At 48.6% G+C, this 19,414-nt stretch overlaps 2 protein-coding genes across 2 annotated transcripts; one reads left to right on the top strand and one right to left on the bottom strand.

Annotated features, from left to right (window-relative positions):
• Window positions 1-4,499: 4,499 nt before the first annotated feature.
• Tex261 (testis expressed 261) lies at window positions 4,500-11,236 on the top strand. Its single transcript, XM_051175011.1, has 6 exons — window positions 4,500-4,668; window positions 5,215-5,294; window positions 6,412-6,565; window positions 8,087-8,154; window positions 8,705-8,807; window positions 8,939-11,236. Exons 1-6 carry the CDS (start codon window positions 4,599-4,601, stop codon window positions 9,052-9,054), a joined length of 591 nt encoding a protein of 196 aa, XP_051030968.1. The 5' UTR covers window positions 4,500-4,598; the 3' UTR covers window positions 9,055-11,236.
• Window positions 11,237-11,980: 744 nt separating this feature from the next.
• Ankrd53 (ankyrin repeat domain 53) lies at window positions 11,981-18,248 on the bottom strand. Its single transcript, XM_051175026.1, has 7 exons — window positions 18,242-18,248; window positions 17,505-17,748; window positions 17,288-17,417; window positions 16,819-17,018; window positions 14,780-14,944; window positions 14,281-14,401; window positions 11,981-12,676 (listed from the first exon to the last, which is right to left on the bottom strand). Exons 1-7 carry the CDS (start codon window positions 18,246-18,248, stop codon window positions 11,981-11,983), a joined length of 1,563 nt encoding a protein of 520 aa, XP_051030983.1.
• Between the last annotated feature and the right edge of the window lie 1,166 nt (window positions 18,249-19,414).

Here is a 19,414-nt window from a genome sequence, read left to right as displayed (position 1 = left end):
CATGGTGGTTTGTGCTTGTAGTGCTTCAGAGGCAGAGACAGGTGAGTCCCTGGCCAGACCCCACATTTGTGAATCAACAAGACAAAACACAACAAAACAAGGAACAATACTATTTTTGACTTTTGGCCTCCATATTCATATGGATACTTGTGCACATACACTTGTACACATTCACACATGCCAGCACACACAATGGAAACAAGGTCTTTCTGTGTCCCTGACTCATTTGAAACTGTGTAGCTGAGCTAGCTGTACACTTGTAGCAATGCTCTGATATCTACTTCCCTAATGCTGGGATTGCAGATGTGCTCTGCATAGCCTGGCCTTGCATTTTGTTTTAAAGCAAGGCACACTGCTGCTGCCAACAAGAGATGTTGTTCTTAGGAAGGAGGGAAGAGGGGTACTCAGGCCTAACACCCTGAGTGTCATGCCTACTATCTTTATGATGATATACCAGAAGTACAGTTGACTGAATGATGTATGAGCAAGATGTGCTGTGCTGACCCAGCAACTGCAAGAAAAAGAGAAGGGAATAGTGTAAGGGATGAATGTGTTTCCTTTGAGATGCTGCAGAGAGATGGTAGTATCTGTGTGTTGCAGAATATTTATTCAACTATGTAAAGATGTGTTGTATTTGTTTAATTATGTAAAGATATGTTGCTCTTTTACCTTGCCTTCCTAAGGCATCTGATTGTTCTAATAAAAAACCGAATGGGTAATAGCAAGGGAGGAGGTATAGGTGGGACTTTCAGGCCAGGAGAATAAATAGGAGGAGAAATTTAGGCTCTGGGAAAAAAGAAAAAGATGCCAGAGAGTCACCAGGGGCCAGCCAGTCAGACATAGAGGAAGCAGGAAAGTAGGACCTATAGAATGAAATAAAGGTTTAAAAAAAAAAAAAGCCCCAAGGCCTGGAGATGAATAGAAACAGGTTAAAATAAGTTAAAAGAGCTAGTGGGACTGGAACAAGCCTAAGCTAAAGCCGAGCATTCATAATTAATAACAAGTCTCTATGGGGGCTGGAGAGATGGCTCAGAAGTTAAGAGCACTGCCTGCTCTTCCAGAGGTCCTGAGTTCAATTCCCAGTAATCACATGGTGGCTCACAACTATCTGTAATGTGAGATCTGATGCCTTCTTCTGGCCAGAGGGCATACATGCAGACAGAACACTATATACATGATAAATAAATAAATCTAAATAATAATAAGTCTCTGTATTTATTTGGAAGCTGGTTGGCAGCCAATTATTGCATCTGTAGAATGGTTTAAGAAAACCAACACTGTAAGCGGATGGTGTATATTGGTCAGGAGGGTCTGAAAACACCAAGCAATCCTGGCACATGCTAGATACACAGCTAAGGGATTTTTCCGGCACAATGAGTCACATAACCCTTGTTTGCTTGCTTGCTTGCTTCCTTCCTTTCTTTCTCTTTCCTATTTTTTATTTAAATTAGAAACAAGCTTTTTTTTTTTTTTACATGTCAATCCCAGTTACCTCTCCCTCCCCTCCTCCCCTGCCCCTGACCAACCCCCTATCTCATCCCTTTCTGCTCCCCAAGGATGGTGAGGTCTTCCTTCCATAGGGGAATCTTCAAAGTCTGTCATATCATTTGGAGCAGAACCTAGACCCTCCCCATGTGTCTAGGCTGAGAGAATATCCATAAATGTGGAATGGGCTCTCAAAGTCCATTCGTATACTAGGGATAAAAATACTGATCCACTGCCAGAGGCCCCATAGATTGCCCAGCCCTCTTACCTGGGCAAATTTCAGGGGGTCTGGATAGGTCCAATGCCAGTTTCCCAGCTATCATTCTGGGGTCCATGAGCTCCCCCTTGTTCAGGTCAGCTGTTTCTGTGGTTTTCTCCAGCCTGGTCTTAACCCCTTTGCTCATCTCTTCTCCCTCTCTGCAAGTGGATTCCAGGAGCTCAGCTCAGTGTTTAGCTATGGGTGTCTACTTCTGCTTCCATTAGCTACTGGATAAAGGCTCTAGAATGGCATATAAAATAATCATCAAGCTCATCAAGGGTATTTAAGGAAGCATTTTCATTATTGCTTAGACTGTTAGTTGGGGTCATAACCCTAGCTTTCTTAACAAGACTGAATCTGGTTCCAAGTAGGGACCACAGTTCAATGTCAATGTCCATCATCTGTGTGAGTCTGTGATGATGTTACAAGGTGAGTTAGTAAAGGAACACTGTAGGGGGACAGAGGTGGCCAAAGGAAGAAATGTGAGACCTGTTCACATGTCCTTGCAAACATAAAGCTAGAGAGGAAAGGGGAAGCCCGGAGCCAAGGCAGAACCCAGTCCCTGGACTGGACTGAAAGACAGGCCATAAATGGACAGGCAGAACCAGTTGACCAGAGAAAGCCACCTGGTTTCTGGAACCAGGCTGCCAAGACTCAAACCCTGGCTCCTCCTGGTGCTAGCTATGTGAATTTGGATGGGAATTGAAGCTCTCTGTGTCTCAGTTCCTTTTCCCTGAGACAGAAGCAGTAATAGTAACATCTCTTTCTTTAAATGTGATGCTAACTGGGTCAAGTTCATCTGGATCACTTAGGACCCTGTCTGGCCCAGAGTAATAGTAAGTAATTGCTAGTACTTAGCATCTTTCTGACCTTAATCTTAACAAGAAGGCCAAGAAGTGATTCTGTCATTGATTTCCAGGGAAAAGGTCTATATGGGATTGAGCTAGCTCCCTTCCTATCTCCAGGCATCCAGACACACATGTGTAAGAAAGGGCTCTGTGCATTCTCTGAATGAGAACGTGTGCCAAGTAGGTTCTGCTCATGACTAAGTCAGCCATCTGCTCAGATGCCTTGAATATTTTAGTCTTTACTCTTGAAATGAGTCCTTGGAATTTAATGGCCCTCTTCCTTACTCCCTCAGATTGAGACTTGTGTTTGGCCTTCCTCACCCTGAGCCCTGCTCAGCTTGGTCCCCCGAGTGCTAGAGCCCTGTGAGGTGGAGTTGGACTGGATGGAGTAGAAAGAAGAAACTGCTTTTCATTTCTTCCTGTGTGCCTCTCAGCTCCCAGGAAACAGTGGTTTCCACCTTCATTGCTGACAAAGGAAATTCAGATCTTCAGACCTGGATATAAAATGGGGAAAGTGGCAGCAGCCAGCTGGTGTGCCAGTTAGGGCTGGCACAGTGAAACATGGGTGCACTCGGCTCTCAGGGGGCTCTGATTCCTTTATCTCCAATTCTGGAGAGGAATCAGGGAACACATTTACATTCCCCCCCTCCACGAAGCAGTTTTATTCATTTAAAAATTTTATTTTATTTTTATTGTTTGTTTTGAGACAGGGCCTAACTATGTAGCCCTGGCTAGCCTGGAACTTTCTATGTAAACCAGACTGGCTTCAAACTCAGAGATCTACTTGCATACATGACCATGTGTGGTCTACTTATTTTGAATTATGTATTTGTGTGCCTGTCTTTGTAGGGGTATGTGCACTTGGATCCAAGTGCCCAATGAAGCCAGAAGCACCAGGTCCACCTGGACCTGGATTTAGAGGTGATTGGAAGCCACCTGACATGTGTGCTTGGAACTGAACTTGGGTCCTCTGCAAGAGCTCCTAACCACTGAACCATCTCTCCAGCCAAATTCATTTTTTTTTTGTTTTGTTTACGAAAGTGCTCTTACTTTATGAATCAAGAAACATGATTCTGGTGACACACACCCACAATTCCAGCACTCGGTGGAGGCAACAGGATCAGGAGCACAAAGTCATCTTAAGCTACATAGTGTGTTGAAGGCCAGCCTGGGCACATAAGACTGTTTCAAAAAATAAAAGAGCTGAGTATGGTGATCCACTCCTCTAATCCTAGGATTTGGGAGGCAGAGGCAGGAGGATCTCTGTGAGTTTGATATTAACCCCATTTTCTTCTTTTTTTTATTAATTTATTTTATTTTATTTTATTTTATATAATTAACCCCATTTTCATAGCAGATTCCAGGACTACACAAACACCTCGTCTTTAAAAAAAAAAAAGTTGTATTTTGCCCTAGCGTGGTAGCCCATATCTGAAATCCTACCAGCTGAGAGGCGGAAATGGGAGGATTCAAGGCAGTCTGAGTTATGAGACCTTGCCTGAAAATAATAAGCAACATACCGGCACTTGGAGTTGGCCTGTGTCAGCCACTAGGTGGTGCTCCCTCAGACAACTGCTTGCATTGTCGCAAATGCCGTCAGTGCTTAGACCAGATGCAAAGGTGATCTGCACTGCATGGGAAAGAACTAAGCCTAAAGGGAGAGTTAGGATTGAAGGTGACCATTTAAAGGCACCCGAGATTCCACACTGTGAAGCTTTCTAGTATGTGACCTGAGATATGGCTAACTTTCCTCTCCCAGAAAAGTTGGATCCGTGGCTGTGCCGGGCAGGACTGGGCCAGGTTTGGTCCCAGTGGTGCTTGGTGCAGCGCGATCTCGATCCTCCGCGCCGGTTGGCGGCGCTCGCGGACTCTGCGGGGGTGCACGGGCGAAGGTGCTCGGCCCCGCTCCTCTCGGCGTCCGAGGGGCGGGGACAGCACGGCGGCTGCCGCTCAGCGTCGCGGGAGCCGGACGGCGCAGGCCGGTCCAGGCGCCTGGGGGGGGCGCCATGTGGTTCATGTACGTGCTGAGCTGGCTGTCGCTGTTCATCCAGGTGGCATTCATCACTCTGGCCGTCGGTGAGAGCGCTGACCCGGGCCGCGCCCTGGTGCCCCTAGCCGCCAACCGCTGCTGCGCTTTGCAGCTGGGTGCGGGCGACCCCGAGTTGGTCCTGCTGGACCTCGGCCGAACCTTCCGGAGGGGATACATGGTCTTCGAGACGCATCCTTGCTCTCGGGGCCATGGGCTGTCCCCTCTACCTGTCCCCTCCAGCCGGGGCAGGGAAAGGCCCTGTCTGTCTCCCCGACTGAGTGCTAACGTACAGCGCCCGGCTTGTAAGCTAAGTGTTCTGCAGTATTGATTGACTGAGTTAAGGTTCCTGGGGCAGAGGTTAACCTTTGGTTGTGCAGTCAAATCCAGTCTTTCTGCAGTTGTCCTGGCAAAGTTCTACTTGTGCAGATGAGAAGGGCATCACAGGGGTGCTTTGGCTTCTTCCTGACTTCCTTAAGTCTGGGGAGGGTTGTTAGGGACTGCGGGATGAGCAGGCTGATGGGGATGGCCCTGGCTGAATTCTTCCTGTTTGTCCCGTCCTGTGGCCACCCTCACCCCTACCCCCGCCAACCCAGCGGCTGGACTGTACTACCTGGCCGAGCTGATAGAAGAGTACACAGTGGCCACCAGCAGAATCATCAAATACATGATCTGGGTAAGTGGCAGCTTTTCCTTGGAGTCATCCAGGGCTTGCTTGCCCCACCTTGGAAGCAGGAAGTGGGGGGGAGTATTTGGTTTGGAACTGCTGTGGTGCTGAGAACCCAGGTTCTGAGGGAGTCTGTCCCCATACCTCCCTGCTCTGCACTCTACCTTTTGGGTCCAGATCACCCCTGGTCCTCCAACCTCATGTGGCTTTGTTTCACAAACAACTGCCATTCTTTAAAGTGACAGTGGAGCTATTGCAATGATAGGTATTCGTGCCTTTGCCTTCACGTGGCTATCTCGCCCTGTGTCCACCGGCTCCAGCCCTAGATCCCCAAGCCCAGTTCAGGATTAGAACTTACAGCGACATTCAGGACAGTTTGTAATGCTTATTTATTGCCTTCTTTCTGAGTGATTTGTCCTAAAGGAGCATGCCTTGCCTTTATCTTGCCTCATGGGAGACTTCTTTTCCTGAAGACTTGGTCCCTGCTACTGCTTTGGAGGCTGTTAGGAAGGCTTTTCTCCAGCAGCTATGAGGAAGGCTGATGTTGCTGTGGGAATGTGTGTGGTCAGAAAAGTTCTTCACCTTTCACTTACCTACTGTCTGTGACTACTTTCACTATGAACGTAGCCTGGGGCTGTAGTTTGTATAAAGATAGGTCCACAGCCAGCTCATTGGTTCAGTCTGTGGGTGTGGTTGGTACAGCAATTAGACCTTTCATCACTGAGACTGCCAGCTGGGTTCATTACTGAGTTAATGTAATTGATTTAGTAGATCATGCTCTGCATTCAAGGAAATTGTGAATAGGGGGTGGAGGGTGGAGGGCATGCATGTGGCCATTGGTTAGGTCCCCTGCTCCAAAGATTATAACTGTAAAAACTAGGATGATATTGAGTCTGAGCACATGAATGGGTGTATGGTGGGGTGCTGTGTAAAATGTTTTTTCTTACTTTGGATCACTGTCAAAAATCTTTTAGAAGTGACCTTCAAAGATGCCACCTTGGAGTGTGGCTATGGAAGTAACTATGAACCAAGAAAACCAAAGTCTGTAGTGTTGTGCAGAGCAGGCTGGGGCTGGGGGTACATGTGGCTGAAAGTCCCCTGCAGCAAGTGCCTCTGTCTGTTTCAGTTCTCCACTGCAGTCCTGATTGGCCTCTATGTCTTTGAACACTTCCCCACCAGCATGATTGGCGTGGGCCTTTTCACCAACCTCGTCTACTTTGGCCTTCTCCAGACCTTCCCCTTCATCATGCTGACATCACCTAACTTCATCCTGTCATGCGGTGAGAGGGGACAAGCAGGGAAGACTTGATGTGATTGGATGTGGGCACTTTGTCTCAGACACTGAAGGGGAGACTGAGGAGGGGAACAGCTAAGCAGCTTCTGAGGTCCTCCAGGAGGCCAGGCTGCTTGGGGAAAGTGGCTTCTTATTCCTGAGCACCCTAGAGCCTGTCTGCCCAGGGCCTAGCCCTCATCAGGGGAGAGGCTCCAGCCAGGAGGACCTTGTCAAAAAGGCAGGTTAGGAGGGCTTGGGAAAGTAGAGAAGGCACATTCCAGGCTGAGTGGTTCTCACCTTTAAGAAACCACTTGGTCCCTTTGAGAAGCATGGAGCCAGCTTAATGAGTAGAGAGCTCTTGAAGTCACAGAAATGACGTCTTGGAGCTAGCTCCCTTTTCTCATCATATTGTCAGAAGTTTCCAGTGTGTCAGGCTTGGGTCCTGACTTGGCCCTGTCACTACTTCTTGTTCCTGGAAAGTTATACCCCATTCCTGAGCCTTAGCTATTTTTTTGTTAGACCCAGTTTGTTCATGCAGTGGTCACAGATAATACACGAATGTTCATGAGAAAGTGATCATAGGCACAGCTGTTTCTCCTCTCTCTAACCTGAATCGAGATGGCAGGAGGCATGTGTCTAGGGGAAATTCTGGATGTTATCCACAGAAGGGCAGATTGTTAGAGTTGGGCATCTCTCAATGCCAGGTGTGGTTTTACCTCAGAATTTGTTCAGCACAAGGTCCTTTGTGTGTCTCCCAGAGAGGAGCTCTGGTCACCAGAAGGCTCATCTGGCTCTTTATGTCACTCCCTTGGCCTGCCATTTGGATACCTGAGTTTTTATGAGGGATTTTGTAGGCACCAGGTACCATCTAGTGTCATTTAGTCTTGCCCATGGCATAGCAGAGTCCTACCTTCATGGTAAAGAGGAAAATTAAGAAGTTGTGAGGTGGGTAAGGGGGGGTGTATGGTCTTCTGGTGCCTGCCCTTTACCCTGGCATGGAAGCAGGTGGGGCAGGTGCCTCTGAGCAGCTGTCCCTTTCCTTGCTCTTTTTCATGAAGTTGTGCACACTGGAGAAGAGTGTTTGGGGCCGGAGCACACCAATATAGACTGGTGTGCCTCGTCCCGTGCTAGCTTTCCAAGGAATCCTGACTGTACGGTGCCTCTGGTGAGGCCTCCTCCCTGCTGTACAGTGTGAAATGGAGACTGCCATGGTATATGCTCTGCCTATCCATGTCCTCCCCTCCCCTACTGCTTTTGGTTGAGCAATGGTGTGATCATGGATTATGCAACACAGAAAAAACTTGCTTCTATAACATGCCAGGATGTCCCAGTCTACCTTCTGATTCTATTCCTGTTGCCCACCGCAGTGAGAAAGATGGGGCTGAGCACCTGTTCTTAACAGATGGGGACTGAGTTCTAAAAAGAGCTGTGCTGAGAGGTGGTGCAGTTGAGGCTGATACCCAGGGCTCCAGTTGGGGGCCTTCTGGATATGGTGAACACACAGTGACCAGACTCTCCATCCCCACAGGGCTAGTGGTGGTGAACCATTACCTGGCATTTCAGTTTTTTGCAGAAGAATATTACCCTTTCTCTGAGGTAAGAAGTGCCCAGTGTCTAGCACATAATATGCATAGTGGCGGGCATGGGGGAGTGAAGAGGGTTCACACCATCCACTTTGTGATTGTTAATGGTGGTCCAAAACTGGCTCCATTCAGGAACCATGTTTCTTAAAAACATAAAACATGATTTTGGAAGGCAGGATGTCTGAGAAACAGAAGGGATCCCTCTGGTGGAGGTCCCCCTGCCCCCATGAGTCCTTTGGGTGCCCCAATAAGATAATTCTCAAGTCCAAGAGGGGCATCATGCCAGTCTGTGTGACCCAGACCTCACAAGGCAGGACTGGGTGGCAACCTCACCCCCTAGTCCCAGATTCATCAGGTCCTGACCAGGATTTCTCCTACTTAAAACTCCAGAGAAGAACAATGTCACTTTTGGGAAGATCTGCATTCAGTCACAGCTGTACTTACCCTCTCCCAACAGTCTCAGTGTCGAGTCCTGCTCCCTGAGTACTAGTCCCTGCAGGGATGGGGTGGGCCTTCAGGGGGCACCCCTGGGGCTCTCCCTTCTCAGTCTCTCCTGTCACCAGGTCCTGGCCTACTTCACATTCTGCCTGTGGATAATCCCGTTTGCTTTCTTCGTGTCACTTTCTGCTGGGGAGAATGTCCTCCCATCTACCATGCAGCCAGGAGGTGAGGAAAGGCATATTAGGTCAGGTGGGGGAACCTGCCCCAGCCCTGCAAGAGAACACTGGACATGAGAACTGCATTCATGTACACATGCATGTGCATTCACACTCATCTTGATGCCTGTGTTTCCACAGATGACGTGGTCTCCAATTATTTCACCAAAGGCAAGCGAGGCAAGCGCTTAGGCATCCTGGTGGTCTTCTCCTTCATCAAAGAAGCCATCCTACCCAGTCGGCAGAAGATATACTGAGCCTTTGGGGAGGGCATGTGGGGGGCAAGACCAGCAGAGCCAGGCCCTGGGAGCCTGGAGGGTATCTTCTGCCAGCCCAGGTTTCCCTCCCCTCTGTTGTGAAGCCCCATCCCCACCCTCCCTGAGGGGGCTTGAATGCTGCCAGGGGTAGCAGAGAGGGTAGCAGAACCTGATTTGCCAGGAGTCTATGTCCCCAGCCCTCCCCTTCCTGGAGTCGGGTCTGGCTCAGATAGGGCAGGCAGGGAAGGGTCTGTGAAGATGGGGAACAGACAGCAAGTTCCTAGGCAGGTGAGTATAGGGAGGAGCAGAGAGTTAGTGCTTCTGGAAAAGTACATTTTGCTGTCTTGTCCAATGCTGGTTCCCTTTGAATAAAGATCCAAGGTGGCACTGTTTGCCTTAACACCTCAGGAGTCCATCTTCCTCTATACCTGCTAACCTTCTGCCTAGACCGGGCTAGCCTTCTACTCCGTGGATTCCTCTTCTGGCTCTTGCCCTTCTGAAGAAATTCTTGTGGCCCTAAGTGGGAAGGGAATAGAGATGATGAGTGGATACAGGCAGCTTTTCTGAGGCTTCTCCCTCTTTCCCATGTCTTCCCCAGACCATGATAGTCCAGATGGGAGGGATCAGGGACAGTTTATGACTGGGTTAGGGATGTAGAAGGCCATCTACAATGTCATATGTATGTCTTCCTTTAAGGAGAGGAGAAGTTTCTTGGTGAATTCTATCTCAGGCTCAATGAAAAAAATAATAAATTGGTTTCTAGGCAGCCTAAGGCTTGTTTCCTGAGAGAGGCTGCCGTCCAGAGCCTCATACTCCTGTGCTTCTGGCTCTTGGAGGGATGTAAGCTCTGCCTTCTAAGAAGGTGGGCCCCATCCTGGGCACAGACCTGCATCTGTTGACCTTGCACTTCAACTACAGTGCCTTGCAAGGGTTCAGCAGTACATGGAATCAAGGTCCCACAAGAACTGCCACTGGACAGGCATGGGGAAGATCCCTGTTCATGAACATCTTCTGTTTCCTGCATCCTTCATCTCATCAGCTCTTGTGTTTCTGTTGAGTCTCAGCTTGCCATTACCTGAATTTTATTTTGCAGCTACTGGTAAGATCTCCAGACCTATTTCTGCCACTTGGGTGGGTGAAGGTATGGGTCATGAGGCTGATGCTCATTGGCAGCCTGAGACTGACCCCACTTGGCCTTGCTGTCCACTTCTTTATCTTCGTTCATCTTACCTGCTGATCATTGCTTGGACAGAGGCTTTTCCAGGCTAAACCTGGTAGAGTCATCACTTGGAGTAGGTGACACAGCTGATGGCCTTCTTGACTTACACTTCCTTGGCACTTCTGTAGCTGGCTTTCCCTTTACCTCTCTGCCCATTCAGTCTGTATAGGGTTCTCTCTTGTCCTATGCACACAGTTGCTCTTTGGCTGGGTTATGAATTGCCTGAAGAAGTCCAGCCCTGCTGAGGGACACTGGAGGAAGCCAGGGCCAACTTTCAACTCCAATTCCTCTGTAGCTTAGCCACAGTTCTGCTGCCTTCTGGGCACAGGAACAATTTTACCTCAAAATCTGCTCTTTCTAGTACCTGCCCTGGTCCCATGATGGCTCAGGAGCCAAGCAGAATCTTGCTTTCTCTTTCTGCCCTACATCCAGTCTATTCTTAGTAGCTCTTTATCTGAGCCACTCCTGTCATCTTTCTCCTAGTTTTTAAACAGTCTCCTTTGTTTCTCTATCCCATGGCCAGCTGGAGTAGTTTTCCTAAAGTGTACAGTTGGCCAAGTCTTTCTTGGCCTCAAACTTTGCTCCAGCTCTCCACTGCCCTTAGGATAAAGTCCAGACTCCTTAGCATGTTGTGTGAGGCTCCTGGTGTCCTGGTCCCTACTGGCCTCATCATTTGCCTCCTGTATGCAGAGACCATGGTTCTCTTGCAGCTTTGATATCCATCCCTCCACTCACTGTGGTAGTTTGCCACTTTTCCACTTAGGTTTTACCAAGGAACCTTGAATGTCCCTTCTCCCCAGCTGACACACAGATCCTGGGCTCACTGGCCTGTGGTATGGTCTGTCCCCCACTAGACTGGAAGCTCCTTGAGGGCAGGGAAAACCCTTGGACTTTTGTATTATCAACTACCTGATTTTGGCACCTGGCCCATGGAAAGCACTCAATAAATGTTTTGTTTAAAGAGTGAGTTGTAGTGTGTGACAAGGGAACATTGGGGTCCAAGGTGGCATCCTGGACAGGTCTTAACAGCAAAGCCAGTCTTCTTCTCTTGGCAGAAATGCTGCCCAGCCTCCTGGACCTGTTGCTTCATGTATCTCAGTGGGGCCAGGAGCAAGGGGGCAGTGCCCCATGGGCAAAGAAACCTGTACGAGATACCACATTAGCCATTCCCCATCCCCAGTCAGGATGTGCAGCAGACAGGAAGGAGAGGTGGCAGAATTCCTAGGGGTGGCCTGTCCCGGAAGCCTTGTCCTTCACGTGCTAGGGGTAGGTTAAGGTAGAGCAGTGAGGGTTGTTTTTACATTTCTGTGTCACAGGACATTATTGACACTCTACTCTGAACCTTACTGCTCTGCCAGATATACATGTCCCAGTAAACCAGGCAATTTCTCTGTAGAGAAAAGGGAAGTGTAGGATGCGTACTTTTGGGAGGAGGGAGGTAGGAATGGCTCCTGCCCTTGGGCTTGGGAATGAGAACTCCATAGGTAGTCCTTCTTGCCATAATATTAATCTTACTCTTTTTGTTTGGTTTTTTTCAAGACAGGGTTTCTCTGTGTAAACCTAGTTGTCCTGGAACTAGCTTATGTAGACCAGGCTGGCCTTGAACTCATAGAGATCCACCTGTCTCTACCTCCTGAGTGCCACCACCAACCAGTCACAATATGAATCTTAACATTTTCTCTTCATCAGAAGGTTTCCAAAACAACTTTATGTGAGAACTTCCTTGGAGGGTAGGGCTACTTGAGTCTGGCAAGCTTCCATGGTAGCCAGGAAGGGTTCATCAAATGTCTCACGCAGGTTCATAGCCAATGTGTTGGAAGAGGTATCTCCCAAATGCCGTTTCTGGGGCACTTTGAGGATATCAAGTGGATACAAGCCCTGGGGTACTTTCATCCTGTAGGGTTTCGCCCCTGGGTACAGTACCCGGACCATCACCTCAAAAGGCAGGTGGGGTACAGGTGTCACCAAGTGATTGTCTGCTGTGCGTAACCATGCACCTCCGAGGGAATTCCGAGTCACCTCCAGGAATCTGCAAAAGTCATGCTCCTTATACGGGTCTGGATGCACACCCAGCCGTATACCCTGAGGGTAGCCAATCTTTGTGGTCGGGGACCTGTCAGGGTTATTGCTAATATTCCACAGTTTAGGCCGACTGATGGTAGTCTGCTTGTAGATGGGCTTGGGTGGCACCACAGGTGAGGGCAAGCTTTGTAGTTGAGCCTCCACGGAAGGATAAGATGGGAAGCTTTTGGCAATCTGAGGTCTTAGAGTCTTGGAGAGAGCCAATGGCCAAGGTCGGACACCAGCCTGTTGCTTGGAGTCAGCAGAACTCTGGGGCCGACCCAGCAGCTTGCCTTGGAGCCATGTTCTGAAGTGAGCCTCTCTCAGAATTCGCTGTTCTTTCTGCAACAACGAAGGACACGAGGCAGTGGCACTTATGGACAGGCAACCCTGTGGCTAGTACTCTGGGAAACCTCAGGCCTAGTGGGCAAGTTGCTGCTTTATGTGAGCCTTGTTCTGATAGAGGAGACACCCCTTGTTCTGACTGAGCTCCCAGGCTGTGGAGGAGACAAAGACTTTCATAGGAGACCTATAGACTGAGGACAAAGACATAGTCCCTCCCTAGGGACAACCTCTAGTTTTCAGGTCCCACTTCCACCAGAGGTAGTGACAGCCTCAGGTGACTTTGGTTTGACCCCAGGAAAAGACAGGGAAGGGCTGGGAGGCCTGGCATTGGATGGAAGCAATGAAGTTGGACAGGGCTTCCTGGGAGTAACATCAAGGACAGAGTGGCTACTGGCCAGACTGGGTGGTGGGGACTTGGCTAGAGCTCTGTCTTTACTACTACTGGCACTGAAATGTTCACGTGTAGAAATGTTCCCACCCCTATTATCTCACTCCCACACAGTCGCTAAGTAATCAGGTGATTTGGAGATTGACCCAGCTCCAGAGGCAGAGTCCTAATTCTGTCAGCCTTGCCTAGGCCTAAATCAGCATTTGGCTTTCTTTTTGTTCTTGTCATTGGAAGAATAGTGGTCATGTGATTCATTGAGGCCAACAAGAGGCTCCTGAGTCTGCAGGGAGCTACTGAGTAGAGGTAGGTTCAACAGAAAATACAAGGGTTGAGTGATAGAGACAAGGAGGATACCATGATGAGAGGCACAGCTTGGACAATTGGAAGAGTACACAGTGGCAGGCCCTGCAGCCATTGTAGGATTCACTTAAGAACCTACACTCTTGACTGGGCTTGGTGGCACACACCTTTAATTCCAGCACTGGGGAGGCAGAGGCAAGTGGATCTCTGTGAGTTCGAGACCAGCCTGGTCTACAAGAGCTAGTTCCAGGACAGCCTCCAAAGCCACAGAGAAACCCTGTCTTGAAAAACAAGGGAAGGAAGGAACCCAAACTCCTTCTAAGTTTTCTGTTTTGTGTGTTTTATGTTCCATCATTGTATCTGTTTGAATGCTTCCCCTGCCACTTCCACTGGCCAAAGTGCTTCACTGGTCTGGACCCTTGCCAAAACTCTAGTCTGTTAGTCTTCACCAACTCATACCTCATCCTCAAGTTTACTGTTTTCTGCCTCCATGATGCTCACATGTGCTCCATGTATTCTGCAAAGTGATTCCTTGTGTGGACCAGTCCTTCCTTACTTCATATGAATGCCTGTCCATCTTCAAAGACACCTCAGGCATCCTCCTCAATCCTCCCCCAAGAGCACAACCTACCTCTTCCTAGTGCCTAAGCTTCTTGAGTAGGGACTATACCTTGCTGGACTTGCAGGGCCTAGCAGGAGCCTAGTGTACAGTGAGGGTAAGGGTATCTGAATGCCCCATAATCCAGGCTGCGTTTGTTTCTGGCACAGGACAAGACCTTTGACCTAAAGGAGTGGCTTATAGGGGAGGATTCGGGGGTGGGGAGCAGGGGTTCCTTCTTCTAGGGAGTATTCCAGCTGCTCCTCTCTCCTGGCTGTAGGGCCCAGCCCTGGGGGTGGGGGTGCTTTCCCTTACTTGATATTCAATCAGGTATCGGTACTCCAAAATGGCCAGCTTCTCCTTCAGGGTCTTCAGTTTCCCCATCTCTTGGGCAAAGTCCTTCTTGTCCTGTTTCCACATGGCATCTTTCAAGAACCTGACATCAAGGCTTATTACAGTAACTGGGCTTCCCTCAGAGGGTGAGGCACTGAAGGCCAGGTGGGATGGGAGGACTTGCCAGAGCAGAGATGGGCAAGACACCCCAGTCCCATGCCTAGGGGCCCTTTGAAAAAGGAGAGGAAAGTGACTATTGGGCTTTGAGAATTGGGGGAGAGGAAAAGCAAAGAAGAAAGGCAGTGTTCAATCTAAAGGGGTGAGGTCAGGCCAAACTCATGTGGACAATACCCTGCATGGGGCCTCTTTCCCAGACTTACCCGACCTGACTGTCACCTGGCCTCCTCAGCCTTCCCCGTAGAGGCTCAGATCCCCCTCCCCCCAGAAGCAGCAGCAGCTGGTATGGTTGTCATAGGCTCACCGGGCACAGGTGCGGTGGTTCCATAGTTTGCAGTAGTTGATGGGTTTGAAGCCCATGGCATCTTGGGCATGCACATTGGCTCCACTCTGAACCAGGACTTTCATACATCCCAGCAGGCCATTGCGGGCAGCCAGGTGCAGGGGTGTGAAGCCATGGCATGTCTGACTGTGAAGTATACCATAGGGTAAAGGGCAAAGGGAAGGGTAAGGGCATCAGATAGGCAGGTAAGCCAGCTTTCAGGACCCACTCTGCCACCACCACGAGGGATTCTGTCCATAATCCTGCTGTTTTTCAGGCCTCAAGTTTCTCTTCTCTAAGAGGAGGGATGGACTAATATGAGCAGTGCAAATCTTAGTATAGGATATGTTTGAACATGACAGCTAGTAACTGCCTTGGAGGCTCCCTGGGTTACTCCAGTGCCACCAATCTCATCCACTTTTGTCTGATTGTTGAGACAAGGTCTCCTGTAGTACAGGTTGATCTCAACTTTGTTATGTAGCCAAGGGTGATCTTGAAATCCTCATCCTCCTGTCTCAGTCTTCTGAGTGCCCAGTGTACCACTAAGTCTGGCTCTTCCCTGGCTTTTGGCAAGGTTGGGCCTCAGAATGAAGTTAATTTTAACGTGTGTGGTGTGCATATGTATATATGCATGTTCACATGTGTGTCGGTGCATATTTATCTATGTCTGTATCTATTAAATACATCTTTCTATATCTACCTAATGTCTGTGTGGAGATCAGAGGTTGACACTGACTATCTTCCTTTTCCTCTATCATCCTCCACTTTATGTGTAGATGCACGGTCTCTCTCACTTGAATTCAGAACACACTGAATCAGCTAGTCTAGCTAGCCATCTTGTTTGGCATTTCCTGTCTTTGTCTCCCTGTGATTCTGGCCCATCATGTTCAAATGGATGATGAGGCTTTGAACTAAGGTCCACACACTTGTACAATGGGTGCTTTACCCATTGAGCTCTCTCTCCAGTCTCTATAGGTTGCAGTTAAATGTCACCTCCTGGGACTGGGGATGCACTTCCTTTGATAGAATGCTTGCCTAGTATACATAAAGCCCTGAGTTCAGTTCCAGTACTGTATCAAACCATGTGTGGTGATGTATACCTGTGATCTTAGCACTTGGGAAGTGGAGGCATGAGATTCAGAAGTTCCAGATCCTCCTTGGTTATCATAGCCAGTTTGAGGGTAGCCTGGACTACATGAAACACTCTAAAAAATAATGAAGAAAGGAACTACCACCTTCTTAGTGGTCATTGCTTTCTTTAGAAAGACCCTTCCCTACCCTATCATCCCACTGTTCTCATAGCTGAGTTTTTGGAATTCTGGCTATTCATTCATTTATTTGCAATTAGCAAAATGTCCAGTCACTGAAAGTCAGCTCTGTGAGGGCAGGGATGGGTTCCCTGTGTTTGTTACTATGCTCCAAGCTTGGGTGTAGTGCTTGTTAGCACACAGTGCATGCTTGGTTAGTATTCTGGATGAACAAGGCAGGCAGACTCTAGTATGTCATGCATTTTCCTTGTTACAAAAGTAGGGCTGGAGAGATGTCTCAGTGGTTAAGAGAATATACTGATCTTGCAGAATACTTGAGATTGGTTCCCAGCACAGAAGCACCTATAACTCCAACTCCCTTATCAAAAAAGCTCTATGTCTCAGACACATTCATCCTCCCAATCTCAATCAAAGACAGCCAGTTTCCAAACTAAGCTACAAAATAGAAATACCTGGAGATCATCAAGGCTTCCAAAGCTCACAGTAGTATCTGTGAGGTCCCATTGTATACACCTGAGTTTGAGGACTAGGACACTGAGGCTCAGAGGTTGAGTGGCATGCCCATGGACCCACAGTTTGTTTGCCTAAGCCTATTCTGGAAATTGGATCTGCCCTCTCTGGATGCCCTGTTTCTTTAAGGACCAGGACACTAAGTGGGTTTCTTGACTGCTTTCTCCAGGTAGGAATCCCAGACTCCCTCATCTGGTCGTGCCTGGCTACCCAGAGTCCCAAGTCCAGGCAGGCTGGACTTACGCGTTGATGGCAGCCCCTTTCTTAAGGAGGTAGTCAATGCAGGGGATGATGTCGGACTTGTTGTTTTTATGAATGACAAGGTGCAGGGGCGTCTGGCCATTGTTGGTAGGCAGATCCACAGGAAACTTGTACTCCTCTACCAGGACCTGAAGGCAGGAAAGCTTTCTTTGCTGGGCTGCGAAGTGGATGGCTGTGAAGCCCTGAAAAGTGGGCAGCACAGGAGAAGGCTCAGCAGGATTGGAGCGGAGCCCACAATCCTGCCTCTGTCTTGGGGTTGCCCTTTTTTGTTTCCTGTGTATCTGGAGGTGCTCACAGTCCTTCATCCCCTACCTCTCTCTGCTTCCAAATGGGCCTTCTATAAATGGGTAATTAGGACCAAGGCATAGAAAAGGCCACCTTGGAGCTCCCCAGCTGCAGCTCATCTGGTGTTGAGGAATTTCAGTCACTGCCTCCATGCTGTAAGCTTTACCTTGTCATCGACTGTGATCTCCTTGTGCTCCCGATTTAGACAGAACCGAAGCCAGTCTACGTTGCCCACAGAGGCTGCGAACAACTCGGAGTAGCTCGGAATCACTTTGTGGTCCGACGACCCTGAAAGGCTAGAATCAACGGTGCTGGGGTGAGAGGAAGGTCTGGAAACTTCCCCAGGCTTCCCCGAACGCCCACTTGCCCGCGCACTTGCCCACCTGAGCTGTGAAGACTCAGGATCGCTAGCAGCCTTTGGCAAGGTGTGTTCTATCTGTCGCGTGCTTCCCGGTGCCGTGGGGCAGGGCTGCTCTTCTCCGGAACCAAAGGCCCCTGTCCTGCGCTGCAGAGTGGCTATGCTCACAGAGGGTGCAGGAGCATTGGAACTACAGAGGCTGTGCGCACAAGGCTGCAAGGGACGGTGCACACGACTGGCTCCAGTGCCCCGGACAGCCCCTCTACCGCCTTTGGACCCAGCCAGGTTTGTGGAAAGAACAGAGCCGGCAACTCTGGAAACTCTGCACCCCTGGGCTCACTACACACTTAGCCTATGTTGGAATCCCATAGGGATGAAACGGAAAGTGAGGTTGGGAAATGGAGTGTGGCCATCTCTGCTCATAGAGAGCAGGGCCCGGTTCTACACGCGCACACACAGTGCGTTTGTATTTGAAGTTGCATTATGAACTAGCTGCCCTTGCCATTCTATATACTAAATTATTACGTCCTCACAACAGCAGCATAATGGACAACCACTACGTCACACGGACTGTCCAGGGCAGAACTGCTCCACTCTGGTTCTTTTCTTGAGAAACGGGACGATAGTTCCAGGGTAGCCTGGGCTTCACAGTCAGATCTTACTTCAAAAAGAAAAAAAAAAAAGTGTCAAGTATGGTGCTCCAGAATTAGCATTATTAAAACACAGTAGTGTTCAGTTGCCAGTAGGTTCAGTTGTCAGTACCCATCATGATGGCTTACAAACTCCTGGAACCCCAGTTCCAGGCTTTCTGATGCTATCTTCAGATCTCTAAGGGCATCGAGTCTGTAAATGGTCCACATATGTATATAGAGGCAAAACACATACGAATGAGGTAAATCTAAATTTAAAAAGAAAAAAATACAGATTTCCACCCAGAAGCACTTTTCTCTAGAATCTATAGTGCTAAGCCATGTGATGTTTAAGCTTGTTGAAAGTGGACCCTGGGAGGGAGAAGAGCCTTCCTGTCCCAGACTCCAGAATGTTTATTTTAAGTGTTTTTGGGCTAAAGAAATGTCTCAGAAGTTGAGAGCAGTTGCTGACTTTCTAAAGGACCTAGGTTTATCTCCCAGCACCTGCATGGCAGCTCACAACTGTGAGTAACTTCAGTTCCAGAGGATCTGGTTCCCCTCTTCAGGCCTCCCCAAACATCAGGCACACATATGTATGCGCATGCGCGTGCGCGCGCACGCGCGCGCGTAGGCAAAACATCCATCCATATAAAAAATTAATAGTAAATCTAAATAATAGTAATAATAATAATAATAATAATAATATTCTCTAAAACAGCTTTCCCCAGAGATTGTGGGACCCTAACTGGGTCAGGGTTGGGAGAGGGCAGCAAAGCAGCCCAGGAGTGAATTGTTCCCAACAGATATTACAATTATTTATCCCATGATATAAAAACACCAGCAATGGGAAGGGAAGTCAGAAGTTGAGCTATGGGGAAGCTCACACATGGAGAGGAAATCCTGCTGATTATACCAACAGTCAGTTTCTGCTGGATTTGAAATCTCCAATTTGGTGCTGTTGTCCTTGTTTGCTCAGTCATGCTAATGCAGATGTTTTGAGTGCCTGATTTGATGGATGTTGTCTTTCTGCTGCTTTTGCCTGACTGCCAATTGCTACTTATTCTTTGCTTTTGCTTGCTATATGCTGAATAAACTCACACTGGAAACTGAAGGCATGGCTAATAAACCTAATTTTTTAGACTATAAAAACCACTACCTCTGAGAACCCCAGTGATCAGGAATTGGTACTCCTGCCAGACACCTTCAAAACTAGCATATCACAGCTTTTCCTGTTGTGGGTGGAGTTTACCAACTGACTTTACATTAGGATAAAGTAAGGTCAAATACTGAAGGTTATCTGATGCCT

This window comes from Phodopus roborovskii, unplaced genomic scaffold (genome assembly GCF_943737965.1).
Source record: "Phodopus roborovskii unplaced genomic scaffold, PHOROB, whole genome shotgun sequence".
Lineage (NCBI taxonomy): Eukaryota > Metazoa > Chordata > Mammalia > Rodentia > Cricetidae > Phodopus > Phodopus roborovskii.
This window is presented reverse-complemented; position numbering and strand designations above follow the sequence as displayed.

Bases quoted from the DNA above. Each gene is read 5' to 3' on its own strand.
- Tex261 (XM_051175011.1), top strand. From the start codon at position 4,599: ATGTGGTTCATGTACGTGCTGAGCTGGCTGTCGCTGTTCATCCAGGTG. The intron at 4,669-5,214 runs GTGAGAGCGCTG...CCGCCAACCCAG, and splicing joins ATTCATCACTCTGGCCGTCG to CGGCTGGACTGTACTACCTG. The intron at 5,295-6,411 runs GTAAGTGGCAGC...TGTCTGTTTCAG, and splicing joins TCATCAAATACATGATCTGG to TTCTCCACTGCAGTCCTGAT.
- Ankrd53 (XM_051175026.1), bottom strand. The intron at 14,945-16,818 runs GTAAGTCCAGCC...TATACTTCACAG, and splicing joins AAAGGGGCTGCCATCAACGC to TCAGACATGCCATGGCTTCA. The intron at 14,402-14,779 runs GTGAGCCTATGA...CCTTGATGTCAG, and splicing joins AACCACCGCACCTGTGCCCG to GTTCTTGAAAGATGCCATGT.